This window comes from Microcebus murinus, chromosome 5 (genome assembly GCF_040939455.1).
Source record: "Microcebus murinus isolate Inina chromosome 5, M.murinus_Inina_mat1.0, whole genome shotgun sequence".
Lineage (NCBI taxonomy): Eukaryota > Metazoa > Chordata > Mammalia > Primates > Cheirogaleidae > Microcebus > Microcebus murinus.
The window spans coordinates 48,505,029-48,524,779 of NC_134108.1; the positions used below are offsets into that span (position 1 = coordinate 48,505,029).

General features: G+C 44.3%; 1 protein-coding gene across 2 annotated transcripts in view; it reads left to right on the forward strand.

The window, feature by feature from the left end:
• METTL24 (methyltransferase like 24) overlaps window positions 1-19,751 on the forward strand; it is a 102,570-nt gene that overhangs the window by 14,657 nt on the left and 68,162 nt on the right. The window contains exons 1-3 of one of the 2 annotated variants that reach the window (XM_076003067.1): window positions 5,091-6,353; window positions 6,913-7,097; window positions 16,805-16,903. Coding sequence is in view for 1 of the 2 variants with exons in the window: in XM_020287373.2 (XP_020142962.2) it covers window positions 16,805-16,903 (99 nt within the window). In the remaining variant the exon portion in view is untranslated. Of the gene's footprint in view, window positions 1-5,090; window positions 6,354-6,912; window positions 7,098-16,804; window positions 16,904-19,751 lie in introns of those variants that run through there. The other variant, XM_020287373.2, reaches the window with a different exon arrangement.

A 19,751-nucleotide genomic window follows, 5' to 3' on the forward strand; every position in this document is an offset into this window, starting at 1 on the left:
TGAGTTCTTGTTCTGCTAAGGACTTCAGCTACCTCGACTCTTCTTTCTCACTTTCATTCTCAGCCAAATCACTGTTGTCACCTCATTCGTAAGGATTTGCATGCAGGCAGCATCCTATAGATGTTGGTGGGCGTTTGTGTTAAAGGGAACAGCAGTTATATGAATACCTTGCTTTTAGACAGCTCTTCCCAGCTCACAAAGGCTTGCCCTGTTGTTATACCGAGTGGTTCTTATAATACCCTTATGAGTGAGGTGGACGTTATTTCCATTCCTCCAAGAGGGAATCTGGTTAAATTATTGGCTCAAGATAAATTGAGTTTATAACCCAGGTCAGCCAAGCCAGATTTAGTGTTGTCTCTGCTCTGTGCCATGACTGCCTCTATGCTGAAACCTGGATCTCAGAAAAATATGTTAATTACTATAGATTTTAGGTTTGATATTAAGACTTCCTAAATGTTTTCCCAATCAACTAATATATTTTAAAGCTTAAGTTTAGCTATTTTGTCAGGTTGGAGTTTCAAGTATGTCTTATATTGCTTAAAAAACAAATTTAAACTGGTTATGTAATTATGATAGGGCATGTTCTTTTGAGTAGTGAATATTCATTTTGCACAGAAATAGTAAAAGATGGCTTATTTAACTAATGTGCACTTAGAGGAAACTCAATCAGGAACAGATAGCTACATTGGTTTTGAAATTGAAATGCTGGGATTTATTTGGGTACCCTGGTTACAGAGAGTTGTTTTGGAAAATCTGAATGCCTGGGCGTTATTCCTGGACAGGGAATGTTCTTATTTATAAAATGAAACCACCAGCACAGATTGGAGCCTGTTTAACACATATAACATTGCATCCTTCCTTGTTATGTTGATGTGTTGAGACAAGAAACAGGAGAAAAGAGCACTTACCTACATGTGTAATTTGTTATTTTAAAAATACAGGTAAGCCATGATACTGACAATTAAAACAAAGACATGTACATTTGGTCAAGTCATTAACTTAATAGGAAAAACAGAAAGTGCTCTTAAGGTTTTTTAAAAAACGTTTTATAATACTAATAAAACCATACAGGAATGGGAGAAGGGCAAGGGAAATTGGAAATTTAATTTTCTGTGTCTTTTATCTGAGGAATTCTTATGTTACAGTTATTTTGAAAACCAAACTTTTCAATTTAAAAATAGAAGCGAAGAAATAGGAACAGATTGGAGTCTAGAGGAAAAAATTTGGAGAAAGAAGGAGAGAAGTACAGCAGGAGGGCTCTGCATAGGGAGTGCTTGTGTTCAGCTTCGTCTCAGACTTCCTGAGGGCCGTGTAGGTAACCAGGACAGCTGAGACTTGGCCTGAGTTCACAACGGTGGTTTTACCTTTTTGAGTTACACAGATTTGATGAAAACAATTTGATGGAAGCTAGGGACAAGTGTTCCGGAATACTGAGCATTTGCACATGAGCACACTGATTTGCAAATCCAGGAGATTCAAGGCCCTTGTGAAGTCTTAAACTCTTAATCTGAGAGTGGATCAGAATTGTTCATAGGAGTTTTCAGAATGCAGATACCTTGGCCTCCCCTGACCCACCTCCTGTGACGGACCACTCCTGCAGGGAGGCATGAGTGCCAAGTTAAGATGTGGCCAGTGATGGCTGGGATGGTTGATATCTAAACTTCGGGTAGAGGGTTTAATAACTAGTGTTCACCTTTAACTGAGGCTGCCCAGTATGATGATGGGTTTTTCTCTGCTGGAATTGCCTGGCTGCTGGTTGGGCTGAGCCCTCAGCACATGAGGCCCAGCGTCCTGGGCGATAGCCTGTAGCGTCGGACCCATCCCTACCAGCACCCTCTAGCCAGGCCTAGCTACTTCCTCGTGGTGCTGAGATGTGTGATCATCTTGGACTCCTTAAGCTACACCTTGAAGAAGAGCCATGTTTTGTTTTCAGGATAGTAGCCAATGGTTCCTCCTGCTATTGATTTTTGTGTTATTTCATTTGTAAATAAGTGCTTGTTCTATGCTGTAAAGATGATGAATGCTAAAAAAAATTTTAAAGGTTGGAAAATTTATAGCTTCTTGAGAAAATAAATATAAAGGAAGCTACGGGTCATCTCTTCCACCTTGTCCACATCCTGATTTATGTTTATATTCCTCCAGCTACTCACTGACATTAATCTCTAGCACCTTTCTGAGTTGATTAATAACATTGCACTGTCTCTAACTATGCACTTGTGTAATCTCTACAACCATTCATTTAATTAACAAGTTGAGTAGAAGTCTCATATTCAAAGTCCCTGGTTTGCAGTACTTAGTTATATACATTAAAAGGTGGTTCATGCAGTGAATCACAAAAACGTATACATACACAGTCTATTTATACTGAAAATATGCATATGCATTCATTTGTCAATCTTTTGTTGTGTCTATGGCCCCTGGCTGGAGTTCTGGTCTTTCTTGCAAAAACTCATCAAAACTACATCACCCAGTCATTCCAGTTTTGTTTCCTTCAAAGTAGAGCAAGAATTTGACACTTGCGAAACAATCTGAGTGTAGAACACCTCTAGATTTTAGTGATTTTGTTATTCTCTTTTACAGTTACTTCACCCATACCTAATGCGACAGTATTTAAAAATAGCACCTAGCCTTTATTGACTTGATTTTTATAAAAAGAGAACCCATTTTCTTTCTGTGCACACGTTTCATGGATTGACCTAATTTCCAATTAAATTGTATCATTTCAATAACTTGTGCAACTGATATGGCCTGGTTTGGGAACAAACCAAATGGCTCCTTGGGAAGATAAACTAAGCTGCAGAAGTGTACAGATAGGGCAAATTCTGAGTTGGGGTTTTGTAGGAACAGGTCAAGTGTGCTTCTCTTGTAATATATGGAAGAAAATAAAAATTGCGTACCATGTTTTGAATATATAAGCAAACTTATTTTACTTATAAAATAAAGTCCTACAAGGAGGAATGTACTCACTTAACATTAAGAGAATCCATACAACACTGTTCTTACACAGGATGAATGGTAAGAACCAGACCAGAGCAGTTGTGACCAGAAGGTTCTCCCTGTGAAGTTGTCTCTGTGGGATCAACCTCTCATGACAAATACAGTTTTCATCTTTACCTGAAAAACTACTTTTTCTGCATTTAACAAATAAAATTTACAGTAAGAAATATCTATAGCTTCGAGGTTACATGCCAACAATTTTTAGAATTATGAAAACAAGCCTTCAATGTTACAGAAAAGCTCGGTGCTCTACTTAAACAGATTTGGACAAAATCTAACTTTATGATTTCAAGGTACAGAATATATACAGATTTTAGCTTAAAGTTCATGATAACTGGATATGTGGATACTTAACTTTTATCTATCAAAACAAATGTTAATTTTTAATGATGTGTTTCAAATTCTCTAAAATGTTTTCTTGTGATTTTTCTTAGGGTTCCTGCTAAATTACTTGTCATCTCTGGTTTATATTTTAATTTGAACAAAGCTGAATCAAAGACATTTAGGGTTTACAATAATTTATTTCCACCTTAAAAAAAGAGTATTTATATTTAGCAAAATTAAGGTATTACTGTAAAGAGAAGTTAGTGAATTTCCTTACTTTCTTCCAAAGTAATAGAAAAAAAATTGTCTTCAGCTCCAGGGATTAAACCATGTTCTCTCTTCCTTGGCATTTAAATCAATGTAAAAATGTCCCTTGGAATCACTTCTGAGGGAGACTGTAAAAGAAGTAAAACACATGGTGTCTTCATGAGGCTTGGAGTCTGGTTAGAGAAGTAAGATTGACACACTTGAAACAGATTCTACCAAATGTTTGATTAAATATAAAATAAGAAATAAAAGCAATAATTGCTGAAGCACCTGCTTTGCACGTAGCAGAGGCATGAGGGATTAGGAAATTTGAGAAAAGTATGTGGGACTAACACTGGACTCTAAAGAATAAGTGGTATTTGAACTGACAAATGGATAAGGGAGAGGATTCTGGGCAGGAGGAAAAAGGCTTAGCTCAGTCTGTTAGGAGCAGGACACACTTAGAATAAAAGACCAGAGGGTAGCATTTGTTTTATGACTAGAGTTTCCTCATGGTTTTTATATGAGCACTTCCTAAGTTCTCTGAGTCTGATCTGGACACTGGCTTGTTTTTGGCTATACTTCTTTTCTTTCTCCTTAAAACAACAGTGTCCTAGACTACCATTCAGTCTCTGATAGTGTGCACTGGGAAGGTTCTGTGGGGATGCATTCATAATAATGATAACCATCTTTTACTGAGTGCCTTTTAGGGGCTTGTATCAGTCAGGGTAGGCCAGGTTATGCTGCAGTAACAAACATCCTTCAAATTTCAGCAGATTAAAGTAACAAAGTTTTATTACTTGCTCATGCTACAAGTCTAGTGTGGGTTGGTGAAGTGAGAGGTGAGGTCTCAGCTCGTGGCTGCCGTTCAGGGACTCAGGGTGCCCATTCTGCTACTTACATATACCATCGCCATTCATCAGAAAGGCCTGAATCCTTTCCCCTGACACACTCTAATCCTCCTTTGTAGCTCACTGAGGATTCTTCCTCTGTGACATTTTCAGAACCACTAGTGAGCTTTTTAGTATGTTCCACATCTTATGGATAAAGAATTTCATGAATTTCTTAACCCATTGCGTTGATGAGTTTATCAGCTCGAGACAGTCATTGTGGTGTTTACCTGGGAATTCCTTCTGAAGTTGCTGTTGGGTATGTCACATCTGTATTACTGGGAAAACTAGATGTGGGGAAGACAAAGCTCTGGGACCTGGGATGGAGGCGGTGTGGTGTGGTAGGGCAGGTAGGGGACCAGCAGCCAAGAGGCCTGGGCCCAGATTTCATCCCTGCCCCCTCCTCCCTGGGCGACTTTCACATGTCGTTTCACCTCTCTGAACTTCATTTTCTTTGATCGTGATATAAAAGGGTTGGTCTACATTATCCCTAAAGTCTCTTTCAATACCATGATCCTCTACAAGTCAGAAGCAAGTAAAACTTAAGGCTTGAAATGGTTTGTGTTTTCTAGAATCTGTAAGCTGTTTTTTTTTTGTTTTTTTTTTTTTAAAGTTCTTCCTTGTGGAAGCAAATTTGTTTTTCTTTAATGCAAGGAATATTAGTCCTTTCTCATTCAATGAGGATCTGTGTTTCAAGATTTCATCAGTTTAGATGTACATTTATTTGTACAATTTTCCCCCTTTTGACTCTTGCGATATCCAGTCTGAAATAGGGAAAGGGCCGTGGGCCGAGATCAGTTGCCACTTTGGCAGCTTTACTTCTAACCTTGGAGATACTCACTCCGGTTCACCAAAGAACCCTGAGTCCAGACAGTTGCACGGAGGCAAACCCAGTAATAATTGACCTCTGGAAAGGTCCGCTTCCTTCAGCAATTCTTCATGTTCCTGAAAGGGGCCACTTAGTGATGAAGCGTGTAGATGTTTCCTTCCATTTAGGTTTGAGGCTGAAGTGTGTTTGGTTCCAGAGGAGTGCGGCCCCCTCTGCCCGCCTTGTGCTGCCTTGCTGGCAGCTTCCCACAGATGAAAAAGCAGCATTTGTATGGCTTCTTCTAACTTGTCAGGCACTATAACTTATAGCACACTCAGACAGGAAAATGTTCTATAAATATAGAATCATGCAAAGAATGTCCTGGAACCAGAGTCTTATCTCTAAGTGTCTAGTAGGATTTACTGAGGCTACCAAATACTGTATCACTGTCTAACAGCCAGAGGGGGAGATTGGACAGTATGACACATGGACAATATGAAAATGACAAAAGAGTTAGTTAATGAAGGAATGCATGCTGAGAACTGAGAAATACATGCATATTAATACACACACACACAGAGTTGTGTGCAAACAGTGACATTCAATGGGATGTGGCAGTCTCATCAGGGAATTGGTGGTAGATGGCATGTGGTTTGCCCCAACCTGGCTGTCCAACCATGGCAGAGCACCTAACATCTTGCTTGCTGTGTCCTTTCTCAGAGATGATTTAAGCACCATGCAGGGGCCACAGCTGGTTTCCAAGGAAAGCTTTGCTTCCTGTCAAGGCACTGGGCCACAGGTGGCTGCCACCCCCTTGTCCCTTCAAGGTGGCTATAGGATGCTGCCAGACTGTGTTTCAGGTGCCCTGTGTGGCCCCGGGGTGCATTCTTTCTGCCATAGTTCCTGTTCCCCTGCACTTGGTGACTCTGGGTGAGGCATTTTAATTCTTTTTGGTGATAAAAATTATTTCTTGTTTAGAGTCTAAAACTGAAATGCCTTCCCTGGTTTGAATGAAGTTGAGGACTGACGTGGGCTGAGAGCCACCAAAATGGCCCTAGGAACCCCCTGTGGACAACCGTGGGTTGCAGGTAAACTCATGGGGATGATGGAGATTGAGGTGCAGGTGTTGAGGGAAAACTCCTTTGTCCTCTCCTTTCTCTCATGTCCCCCCTTTTCCTGTTCCCTTCTCCATTCCTCTCCTCCCTCCTAGTGGCTTTTATGTCCTCCCCACCCTCTGCCAACTCCAGTTTTCCTTTGGCTTTGGAAGCTACTTGGGATTCTAAGCATCTTTGAAATGAGTTTATGGGGTGCTGCGGACCGTCCGTCCCGAGAAGCCTATGTTTCAGGCACTGGTAAATGGTGGGACGGTCACTGACTGGAATTTTCTGACTGCAGCAAGTCCATGACCATAGCAACTGATGTTGATTCAGATGATGTTAACCCTCTAGGATTCAGAGTCCCAGAAAGTCCAGGAGGTGCCCTACATAGTTTGATGAAACTGTGCGTACATGTGCAGGCGTATGTATGTGTGTGTATGTATGTGTATGTGTGTGTGTGGAGAGAGAGAGAGAGAGAAAAAGAGAGAGAGAAAAAAAAATCCTTAAAAATGTGGTTAATGCTCTTCTGAATTTCCATTTGCTTTCCTAGGCAAATATTTTTATATAAACTTACTTTCATAAGACAAATGAAACTTCTCCCTCCTGTCCGGGTTGACGTGCCACCTCAGTGAAACCCACGATCTGACACTCGGTCCTTGCTGCGTGCCTGCAGGTGCTGGGTAGTTTCTGTGTCATGAAAACAAAAACCTCTGCCTTTCACTGGATCTACTCCAGGTATTTGGCTTCTCTTTTTACTGCCTGTGGTAAGAACCTAAAATACACCATGTTTTATTCTCTTAGCCATCCCCTCGTGTGTTTCAATCTCACCCACATTTGAACCATTTTTAACATACCCAGAAAATGTGGTGAATGTGAAGATGTCAGTTTAAGAACAAAGCCCAGCTCAGACTTGTTTGGCCTCTCTTTCCAACCTACCAGCAGAACCAAGATAACTTAGAGAATAAATCTTGAGCTGAGTATTTATTCCTCCTTGTCCTTTTTTTTGTTGTTTATTCCTTCCTAAAAGTTATCAGGGCCTGCTTGAATGATGGTGCATTTTTTCTTGTCAGAGCTGATTTGATTTCTGGTTCCCTTGCCTCCCAGCCCACACTGTGTAATGACGCAGAGGCGGCAGATTGATGGGGAAAGGATTCAGAATGCTGCCCTGGATTTGGGTTCCAGCCGGCGTGCTGGCTGCTGCCAGAGATGTTTAGCAGATGGTCCCGGAGAGGTGGGACTGGGCCTTGGCAGGGAGGGGGCCCCCGGGGAAGGGGCTTCTATGGGATGGGCTGGCTCTGCCCTTTCTTACCTGGCCATTTTGACCCTGTCTTTCGTAAGAGTCACAGAGGCTCAGCTTTTGTTGTCATTGTTTTTAATTTTCAGCAGTTTGATTATGATGTGTATGAGTGTGGAACTCACTGAGTTTTCTTCTTAGGGGTTTGCTTAGCATCTTGAATCTTTAGGTTTATGTCCTTTGTCAGATTTGGGCATCTTTCAGCCATTCTTTCTTTCTTTTTTTTTGAGACAGAGTCTGGCTTTGTTGCCCAGGCTAGAGTGAGTGCCGTGGCATCAGCCTAGCTCACAGCAACCTCAAACTCCTGGGCTTAAGCAATCCTGCTGCCTCAGCCTCCCGAGTAGCTTGGACTCCAGGCGTGTGCCACCATGCCCGGCTAATTTTTTCTATATATATTAGTTGGCCAATTAATTTATTTCTATTTATAGTAGAGACGGGGTCTTGCTCTTGCTCAGGTTGGTTTCAAACTCCTGACCTTGAGCAATCCACCCGCCTCAGCCTCGCAGAGAGCTAGGATTACAGGCGTGAGCCACTGTGCCCGGCCCAGCCATTATTTCTTTAGATACTTTTTCTCCACTGCATTCTTTCTACTATTCCCCCAAAACATCAATAACATGAATGTCAGACCTCTTGGTATTGTTGCACAGGTCCTTGAGGTCTTTTTTGGTTTTTTCCCCAAATCATTTTTTCTCTCTGTTGTTCAGATTGGATACTTTCTATTGATCTGTCTTCAAGTTCATTCTATTAGAAATCCATCCATGAAATGATTTTGGTTATTGTATTTTTCTGTTCTAAAATTTCCATTTGGATCTTTATGCCTCCCATTTCTTTGCTGAGACTTTCTGTCTTTCCATTGCTTTCAAGAGTGTACACCTTTACTTTATGGAGTATTTTGTAATAGTTGGTCTTAAGTCTTCATCAAAATTCCAACATCTGTGTCATGCCTACATTGGCATCTGTTGATGGTCTTTTCCCCATACCAGTTGGGATTTTCATGCTTTTTATATGCTTGGTAGTTTTGGATTGTATCCTGGACGTTTGAATATTATGTCATATACTATGGATAATGATGACATATTTGTTTTAATAGGCGATTGACCTGGTTGGGTTCAGGCCTCAAGTTCCAACCAGCCTTCTGTGGGTTGTGGTTTCAACGTCCATTCTATTTTCAAAGCCTGTGCAGTGTGGTTCAGTTCTATCCCATCTGCATCCCACCCAGGGGCCAGTCTGGGATCCAGGCAGAGGTCTGTCTGCTAGCTCAGTTCTCACACTTTGATTTACTAACCAGGATTGGATCCATGCATGCGCAGTTCTAGAGTGAGCCCAGGACTTTATAAACCACTTTATGGGATTGCTTTCCTAAGCTACTCCTTCTCCTCAATTGCCATAGGATTATCTGGTTCCCTGCAGTTTCTGAACCTCTGTCTGGGAAGTCTGTGCTTTATTACCCCTGCTCTGTCTGTGCTGGGCCACACACTACCTGTGACTGTGCCTGAGTCCTGGGCCAGCAGCAGGAGGAGGGAGACAGAAAATAGTGTAAGATATTGGGCTATAAGGACGATGGAGACCTTCCAGCTTCTGTTTACTGCTTGTTTGCTAACCGCAAGGCATTATGAGTACATTATGGGATGTAGAGGAGAAAGACAAAAAACGCAGAAACCGGAGTCTCTCAGCTAGGACCTGGAACAGGTTAGAGCCTATGAGGGGCAGGATGAAGTAAAAATGACTGTGGGGGCAGATGCATGACCAGTGTGTAAACAACTGAGTTATAAAAAGGGGACTAACACACAAAGGAGGGTCCCTGCCCAGAGAAGAGGCCACTGTGCTGGCACTCTGGGGGCTCGGACCCTAGCTCGAGCTAGACAATAAAACTCCTTTTGATAATTACAGCCTCGGTGTCTCTGTCTCTCTGTCCTGCGGCCTTATAAATCTGGACTATAACAATAGTCACGGGGATTCACTCCACCCTCTGGGGGTCACAGCCTCAAATCAGAGAGGAAGCTTCCTTTTCCTCCTGGTTTTAGGTGCCTTCGGCCCCCACTGTGGCTTCTTCGGCCCCCACTGTGGCTTCTACCACCTCCATGGGATTGCCTGGGGGTTGAGAGGCACAAACAGAAAGGAAAAAAAGGGAGGAAAAATGGGAAATTTCCATTCTTTCTGGGCACTAGGAGAAGCCTTCCCTCCTTGAGCCTGACTAGAGGGCTGCTCCTGAGCCCTTCTGCCTGTGGCAGCAGCCTGGGGTGCGGGAGGGGGACAGGAGCGTTACCAGAAGGAAAAACAATGGTGAGCTCACTGCTAGTTCCCAGGTACTTTGAATTCTGGTCTTCCTCCCTAATCTACCTGCTGCTGTTTACTTTTTAGATTCCTCAAATGACTGCTCCCTGCATTCCAACGAGCTTTCCTTGCTGCATCCAGTGGGAGACACAGGGTGCGAATGTGATTCTGACCCACAACTGAATCTGAGATCCTTTATTTTTAAATGAAATCTTTGCATGGGGTACCTGAATTTTAAACATCATCACACAATGTATAACTCAGCCCTGCTCTTTCTGAAGTAGGGCTGATTCTGAGAAACCAGCCAATTACATGAGACTGCAGAGACAAAGGCATGTGAACTGCACCCCACCCAGCTTTCAGAGCCCCTGCGCACACTCTAAGGGCGTTACAGAAACCTCGTGGCCGATGCTCGGGAGCTCTCCGCTGTGGCTGGATTCATGTTCTGTCCAGACACCATTTTGTTCCCCTCCGCCCCCAACAACTCTCATCCCCTCCTGCTAAAAAGGAATAAACAATTTCCTTCAGGCATTGTTTCCCGCCCACTCACAGATGCTCTTAATTAGCGCAAAATTGCAGCAAAATTGCTAAATAAATCTATTTTACTTGTTTTGGGTGTGTTTCTCCCAGAAAGTTTAGGCTTCCCCATCATCAACACATCAACACACTCTCCGTGTTTCAGTTTGCTTGAGTCAAGGACTCACAACCTTGTTCTTTTCCAGGAGCACAACCGTAATGCACAGGATCAATTGTTAGCTATCTCTCCCAGCAGAACATTGCTGGTTCTAAAACCTTTCAGGAGCTTAGTAGTGGTGGAAACGTGCATTCGGGAGTGCTGAAACTTTATAAAAAGTATCCTGAACACTCTATCAGTTGTCCATCATGATGAAGGAACTGAGCATTAAATCATTCATCATACAGTTTCATCCCCAAAAGGACCATAGCATTGAAACACAGGGGAGTGGACCATTAGAAGGTTTCTTTTGCTTATTTTACATTTAGTTTTTATACCAAAACAATGTAAAAAAATGCATGTACAAAAATTACTTGTAAAGCTGCTGGTGTCACTGTTCTTAGTTTGACAATTTCTTTTTAGGCTGCTTGAGGTCATTCATGGATGTGAGGATATAGCCTGTGAAGAAGGAAGCTGTTATTCCAAATTTTAAGACAAAGAAAGCTTTTGCACAAGGCAGAATCGATAGCTCTCTTTTCTAGGTCATGGGTGGGCCTCTTTAATTTTTAAAAAATGCTACTAGTTTTGCTTGGGGCTTATGGTATTGAACTAATATATTTCTTTCATGTGCACAAAGGTAGGCTGGTGGGCAAAGGAGTATTTTAAAAGATTGCTTTATTTTTTGCTCTGTCTTTTAGGAGTAAAATCTCAGAATTCAGCTTCATTGCTTGAGAGAATCGTTTTCTTTTTTAAAAAAACAACATTTGATGCTGAGATAACAAATGGTAAAAATGTCCCAAAGCCTCGTGGTTGTGCTTGTTGCAGTCTTTTTGAGTCAGATCCATTACCTCTACGCACCGAATGACTCAGTGATCGCTTTTTACCCTTTGAGAAGTAGAATCTCAGATATCTGCAAAATAGCTACTAAACAGTATGAGTTACTTGTGCATCGAATCTTGTGCTGTCCTTAATCTGAATTTTTGGAATTTTTTCTGTGTAAGGAAGACATTTGCCTCTCATTAGAAGAAGCCAGCTTGTTTTCCAATACTCACTTCCTGGAGAGGGGGCCAGATGCGGCCTTCCCAAATCAAAAAGGGGGATGCTTCCTTTCCTTGGAAATCCAGGACCACGTGTGCCCTAAGAAATGCTTGTTAGAGGCCAGGGAGGTTCCTCTGTGTGAATGTCCTGCTGGTTTAGGAGTATAGAGCGGCCCCCATCCCTGCGGGAGCTCAGGAGCAAGGCCGCTTCTCTGTGGCAGCTCACTGCAATGCTCCGTTCGACATTTCAGCTCAGGCTTGCTGGGGACAGACAGACAGTCCAAAAGGATGGAACCTCCAACCGCCTTCTGCATAAGCTGCTGCTTTACCTGTCTGAAGAGGAAGTGCAGGTGGCAGACAGGACTGGGAAGGTGGCATTGTTATGGCCGCCGGATAGTTGAAACACATGGATAATAGGCATTTAGTGTACCCTGGTATTTAGGGAATTGTTTGGAGTAAAATCATAATAATAACAATTGTTTTGAAAAGAGAAAGATGGCTTTTGTCCTTTCCTATTAAGCGTGCCGCCATTGGTGTTTTGAGGTGCTCGGAGAATTCTATTTGTGGGAATTTGGGAAGGACAAATGTTGATATGTGCACTAGAGAATTAAGACAAATGATAATTGAAAGAGATGATAAAAGCTAGTGGTTTCCATGGGGAAATAATCACAAACTGCTGTCAGACTGATTCCAATAAGAACATTGCTTTTTGTGAAATGTTTTTTAAACAGCCCAACCAATGCATTAAGCCAGAGCACTTCTGAGGGCATTTATTTGTTGTATGTTTCTATTTTATCCCCATCTGAGACTCTTCAACTTATATTATTTACTATATTCTAGCTGGCTGTGTTTAGCTTCTTTGTGGTCAACACTCAGTTGGAAATGAGAAATATCAGATTGCAAGAAGGGTACTATTTGTGGATCCTTAAGATAATTCTATAGTTTCACCATATTGATTCACCATAGGGATTCACATTACTCATCTGTGAAGTGCCTTTCACGTGTTAGCCCAGGTTAAATGATACTTCTGTGTTGACAGTGTCTCTTTAATGATGCTGGAAAGAACTTTGATGTGCTTTTGGGCTTCTAGCAGTGGAGGCTGCTTCCCAAAAGCTGCTTTGTGTTTTCAGGCATTTATTTTGAGGTAATACTCAGGTGCTCCATCTCTTTGTGCCTGCATTGTACCCTGTAGAGATTTCTGTGGGAGCCCTATAATCTTCGTTGCATTCGTTGGTTTACACAGCTGTGTCCTATATTACATTGCAACGCAGAGCCTGGCATGAGACACAAGTGCCCGCTGAATGAATGAACGACTCTTTGGTCAGATCTCACTGCCTCTTTCCAAAGAATGCTGTGCAAGAGGCCTTCCATTTGCCCCCCATGCCCAATCTCCACCCTGCCCCCTGCTCTGCCCCTGAGAGGCTGACCTGCATGGACCAACCACACCATCCCTCTTTTCTTTGGGTTTGGCCAACAGGAGGCAGGAAATGGGTGGTGGGGCAGACAGTCAGGGTGGAGTATGTAATAGGACTGGCTGTGTTCCTCTGTTAAAGGCCTTCTTCTCCCTGTGGTTTCCCTTGGGCTTGTCAGGGCTCTCTGGTGTTGCCAGACACAGGTATTGCATTATTCCCCATTGGTTTCCTTATACCCTGCCCACACCTTTGTTGGTAGTCTTACTGTTAAATTAGCCAGTTTGAACGAACTCACTGGATCCGGCTGGGATCTCAACTAATGTGTCCAAGTCACCCATGCTCACTCATCATAAGCATCACGGCCAACACTCCTGTAAGAAAAGACACGTTAACAAGAGAAAGCATAACAAAATTATTTAATCAAGGTTTACCTGACATGGGAGTTGTCAGAAATGAAGACCCAAAGATCCAAGGAAAATGATCTATTTTAATGCTTAGGTTCAATGAAGAATGGACAGCTGTGCAGAGATATGATTGAACTAAAAGGATATAATCTTAAACTAATAGACTGAGTAGGGAAACCCAGCCGGGCCTGGCCTGTCTGTTCAGATTCTTCTTGGCCTCTCGGTGGCTTCTCTGTGAAGCAGTCCTCCCAGCTGGGATGGAGCGGAACCCTCCGGACTGAGGATATTCAAGGGAGAAAGGAGAAGGGAGAGGGAGAGGGTGACATTTCTATGGCTTGCTTTGGGGAAGAGGGGTCCTAGTTTCTATGACCTGCCTTGCAGAAGAGGAATTCTAGTTTCTTGGACTTGCTTCAGAAGGAAAAAGAGGGAAGAAAAAGGAAGGCAGGAGAGGGTCAGAGAGAACTTGCTTTTGAGGCCCTTTCAATGACCTTCGGTTTAAGTACTCAGCATGCCAAAGTGCTGTGTTTTGGGGTGTCATGTTCTGAGCCCCAACAATATCATAATCTGTCTCCCTTGAATTATTCCAAGTAAACACCCACTTCTAGGCCAGTCTACTTCCAAATTAGCATCAAGCAGGGCAAGGGCAGCACACTGCAGCTTGCAGGCCAAACGTAGCCTGCCGCCTGTTTTTGTAAATGGAGCTTTATTGGAATGCAGCCACGACTATTTGTTTATTTATTGTCTGTGGCTGCTTTTGAGCTCCAACATGAGTAGCTGCAATGGAAACTCTGGCCTGCAAAGTCTAAAATATTGGCTATTTGACCCATGATAGCAAAGGTTTGCTAACCCCTGATTTAGAGGAAAACCAAAACATGCGAACTTCATTCCTTTTTTCATCAAGAAGCTCCAGGGCCGGATGCTGGGGGCGCTTGTGAGCGGTCCCATGACAGTTGAGTGGGAGGTTTCCAGCCCCAGGCGTAAGTGCTCATGGACGTCACGTGGCCGTGTTGGCTGCTGTGGCAACTGTCAACGCGACGCAGAAAGCGTGTGACCAAGCCAAACTAGGAGGCACGTGTGTTTAGATGTATTTAATGTATGATTTCAGAATCGAATAATTTCCTGAAAGGAATGACTCTCTGGAATGTTTTAGCAGTTCCCTATCAAGTTATTTTGTAGCTGTCTGTCTCCCCCACCGGCCTGTGAGCGCCTTCTGGGAGAGCCTGGGTCTTATTCGGATCTGTATTCACCAGCGCCTGGCACGGAGCGGCTGAGGCTCAGTAAATACTGTTTGGCTGAGTGGTCATCAACAGTGAACTCAGAGAAGGAAGCATTAAATAAGGGGGTGGTGGAAGGCAGTAACTGGAAGATACGTTAGTTGATGTTCTCCAGCTCTCTCTGACTCGAGTGCCTGCTCAACCTTCACAGAGCAAGGGCAGCCATGGGGAAAGGCTGTTCTCCCAGAAAGGGGGCCCTCAGGGAAGAGCGGCCAGGGCATTTGTGGGGCCCAGTGTAAAATGAAAATGCAGGACCTCTTCTTCAAAAATTAGGAAGGATTTCAAGACAGTGCTAGCGAGCATTGAACCAAGCCTGGCCCTTCTAAGAGGGACAGGAGGCCGGCCCTGACTTGTGGATTCCTGAACGAAAGGCAGCCTGTGGGGAATTGGGGAGGGTTCCTCAGTCCGGAGGGACCGCATGGTGCTCAGCCACTGCAAGGGCAGCACAGGCTGTCGGATGCCAGGGCTGCGGGCTCTACTCGTCCGTGATGGTGCGTGTCTGATAATGCCTAACCCAACACTCGATCGCTTCCAAAGCGTTTGCAGCGATCTCAGACCCTCCCACCACAGTGGATTCCTCTTCCCCAAGCCCAGACACCTGGCTTCACAATGACCAACCTGCCTGTTCCTGCCCTGCACCAAGGCAGTCTAACCCCAAGTCACCTCTGCCACCCCAACATACCACATTTGTACTAAAGCATCTCGGGGCCAGCCTGTTTAGATGTTTCTTTTTTGGGTGACAGACATTTGCTGCCTAGAGAACAATGCGTATACATGAATGTTCCCTTTATCTTGTCCCCAGGACCCTCCCCTGCCCCTTTCTTACCATGAGAGGGGGTTTAGGGGCCCATCCTAACCACTCTACAGGATCCCTTGTGCTGTGACACCCCAAATCCTTCCTGATGCTAGACATCCACCCAGGCAGCAGCTGGAGCTTCTCCTGCCCCCAGCCCTTCCCACGCTGCATGCTGAGCCCTGTCCCCCCTCCCCTTGGAATCGGGGAATTTTCTGGAGGTCTCCAGGTGGTGACAGCTATAGGTAGAGAGCTCTGGGCTCTAGCCAGTGCCTCCTTGCGATGGAAGAGTTCCCATTTTTGCTTCTTCCAGACCACTGCCTCCACCCAACCCTTCATCCACTCATCCTTGCTGCAAAACGAGGCTAAGGGGTCATCCTAACCCCTCTGCTCATGGGAGCTCCTCCTGCCCCCTGCTAATAGGAGGGGGCTGCCTCACAGTGTTGGAAAGCCACCCCCGTCCCTGATGGTGACAGCGCCGGGTCCTTGCCCTGCAGCCAGGTGGCATTACCCCATCGCCCTGTGCTGAGGAGGATAACTGAGGGCCCTGGGCTTTTCCTGTCCACACAGACAAGCCTCCAGCATCGTGGTGCTGCAGCCAACAAAACTGGCCTGTAAGGAGGCACATGTTCTTCCCCACCCACGAAGTTCTTTCTTTCTTTTCTAATTTGTATAACTTTAAGGGGCACAAGTGCAATTTTGTTACATGGATATGTCGTGTAGTGGTGAAGTCTGGGCTTTTATTATATCCCTCACCCGAATAATGTGCATTGCACCCGTAACCCCCAGCCTCCCGGCCTTCAGCGTCTCCAGTGCCTGTCATTCCACGCTGTGTCCGCGTGCACACATTATGGAGCTCCCACTGATAAGTGGGGAGGCGCATGTTCTTGAAGCTCTACGCTTTGGGAAACTAGTAGATAAGGCAGGTTTTTTTCTGAGTGGGAGGGCCGGCATCATGTCGTATAAAGCCACGTTAAGGGAGAGCCCCATGAGGTCGAGTGGAGTTTGCCTTTGATCACAAGTGCGGAGTCAGACAGTCCCCGGGGCCTGTGCCATCTCATGCTTAACCTGGGCGCTGGCTGTCTCGGGCCTCATTTGTCTCCCTGTGACGGATGTGGCCTTAATGACAGCAGCTCCCTAAGAGCCCCCTGAGCCTGTGTGCACACGTGTTTGTTTTGCTGGCAGCTCAAGCAGCCTTGCCCCCATCTCACACTCTTTGTCCTCCCCTTCCCCACCACGCTCCTCGTTCCTGACGCTGCCCGTGCTGTGTGTCTCCCACAGGGTCCCCGGTGGCAGATCCGTCTCCAGCCTTGGGCAGGCCCTGCTCAGTCCCTGGATGAAGAAGCCTGGAGGTTCCTGAGATATATCAGCACCACCCAGGTTGTGTTTCAGGCTCACGTGGGCTTGAGAAGAACGTAAAAGATGCGGATTGCCCCTTTGAAAGAAGGATCTGTCAGTGAGGGGGGCTGGGGAGTTCTCAGCGACTCCCGATCGGGACTTGGTAGGGCTGTGATTTCTGAGGCATTGCTGCTTAAATTCATCCACGCGCTGGAGGCAGATAAGATGCCTTGCATTTGCTCGGGCACCTTCTTCCTTCCAGGAGTATCATCAACCTGAAATGTTTTAATGATTCATCCTATAGTGTTTTAAAGATCCACTTTAGGAAATTGTTTTGGAAAACCATTTGAAGCGACAGATTGGTCCCCGTGAGTAGGCAGTCAAGTGTGTCACAAAACAAAACCATCATCTGGAGGTTCCAGTTCCATTTTGTATTTGGAGGCATTTGCCTTTTCACTCTCCTGCCACAGATGCTTGGCAGCCGGGGACGTGCTAGGCAAGAGAGCAGAGGAGACTTTGCAGGCAGTGTGCTGAGAAGTTAATGAATCCAAAGGCTCTCTGTCCTTAGAGCAGTTTAAATCATTACTGAGCGCTGGCCTTTATTAGTGACTTAACACACTGTGGCAGCTCCTGCCCGGCTGCAGGCTGAGCCAGGGCCCCAAGCAGGCAAAGGGACTGTCCATTAAGGAGAGTCTATGGCTCTTGACACGTTAATCAGGAGGTTCCATTCTGAAGTTGCCTGATCCCGGGGGACAGAGAGACAGAAGAGGAAATCAAGGCCCTAGGGAAACAGCCCTGCACTGTGAGGTGCTAGCAGATTAGGAGCTCAGACTGCCTGTGAGCTGTGCGGGGGGGTGGGGCTGGGGGTGCGTGGGGGGGTCCTGGACTCTTTTCATCTCCCTCCAGCCTGGGCTTTTGGCATCCGACTTCTCTTCTCCAACCTCACTCATCCATGGGAGAGAATATATTTCTAAATCTTTAGGAGGCTAGTTTAGGGGTAAAAGAAAGTCCCATTTCGCTTATGATATAGTCAGACAGTCATATGGATTTTAATATTTGTCACCCAAACATGGAAGTAAAAGCTTATTGAATTAATCATGAGTGATGGGATGAATTGGTCCCTGTGCTGCACATCATTTTATCTTATTTTGCTGCTGCAAATTAATTTGGCACACTTATGCAGACTTAATTAAAATACTGAAATTTTAATTTTACAGTTTGGTTTTACATGAAGGATAAGAATCTGGACCTCTTAACTGTGACTGTAAAAAGCCCTTAAAGGCCCCCGAGAAAAACAAGAGGTGTTAAATTTAGGAGTTGAATTTGAGAACTATGGGCTTGACCCCCCCACTCCCCTGCAAAATAAATTGACCTAGTGCAAGCCTCCAAATTCCATTATATATATATGTTTCATATTCCTTTTCTGTAACTTATAAAAGGCATATTTACTTAGAGGAAGCTCTTGAGGCATAAAATGGCCATTTCAGACCCCTCTTGGATCTTTCCCCGTGCTATGGGTAGAGAGGAGAAAAATTCTTTTTTTTTTTTTTTTTTTTTTTTTTTTTTTGAGACAGAGTCTCGCTTTCTTGCCCAGGCTAGAGTGAGTGCCGTGGTGTCAGCCTAGCTCACAGCAACCTCAAACTCCTGGGCTCAAGCGATCCTCCTGCCTCAGCCTCCTGAGTAGCTGGGACTACAGGCATGCGCCACCATGCCCGGCTGATTTTTATATTATATATATTAGTTGGCCAATTAATTTCTTTCTATTTTTATGGTAGAGACGGGGTCTCACTCAGGCTGGTTTTGAACTCCTGACCTTGAGCAATCCGCCCGCCTCGGCCTCCCAGAGTGCTAGGATTACAGGCGTGAGCCACCGCGCCCGGCCAGAAAAATTCTTGAAAAAACAAACAAACAAAAAAAACGATGAAGCATCCTACAATGTGATGTTGTAAACCTGGGTAATGTACTTTGCTTCTCTGGCTTTTGTTCGGATCCTGAAATGGAAGAGATTGTGTCACATTATTTCTAAGGTTCTAAGGTCCATCCCTTCCAGTTCTGTGGCTTGTACTGTGCACGGAGTAGTATAGAATTGTTATTAACCAAGTATTTTTGAGAGCCCACACATGGCCAGGAGCTGTGCTAGGCTCTAGCACGGTTATAGTCTAGAGGCAGAGGCATATAGTCTCTGCCCTCAAGGTTCTAACTAATTAGTTTTGAAGGCAGATAAATGGATGTATAATTTTAGTAGAGAATTGGTTGTTGAAGCTCACTAGAAGGATTTTTGGCTTCCAGAAAGAATGAGATAAAGTTTCAAACCTCACATTGGTTTTATAATCAGGGGCCATTTTACCCAAGTATGATACTGTGCTTTGATGTACTTCTGGGTTACTAGCAGGCCAACCGGTGGGAGCCATCAAAGATGACACTACGTGGTTCTTAATCACAGTCTTTTACCAGCCAAATGCTCCCTCCCCCTTCTCCATGTAATGTATAGCTTTTTGGAGGCTTTTGTGGCTTATGCCTCGTTTAGAACTCATCTTGACAATGAAAGCCTGCAAAACTGGCAGAATATTAGAGTCATTGTTACCTAAAATTTTCACAGTTAGCAGAAGTGAGTCATAATGGGCAAGGAAAAAAATAAAACCTCTGAAGTTATTAAAGTGAATTCCACCCCCATTCTCTTATGCTACTTTTTAAAATATATAAAAAAATTATTTTTCTCAAATCTGTATTCAAGCTTGTACAGCAAAGCCCAGCATTTGATACGTTCATCACTGATTTATTCATTCCACAGTTCAGCAGGTTGTTTGCTGAGCACCTGCTTTGTGGCTGGCACTGTGCTGGCCACTGGGATATCAAACCTGAATAAAACACTCACACACACTGGTAAATA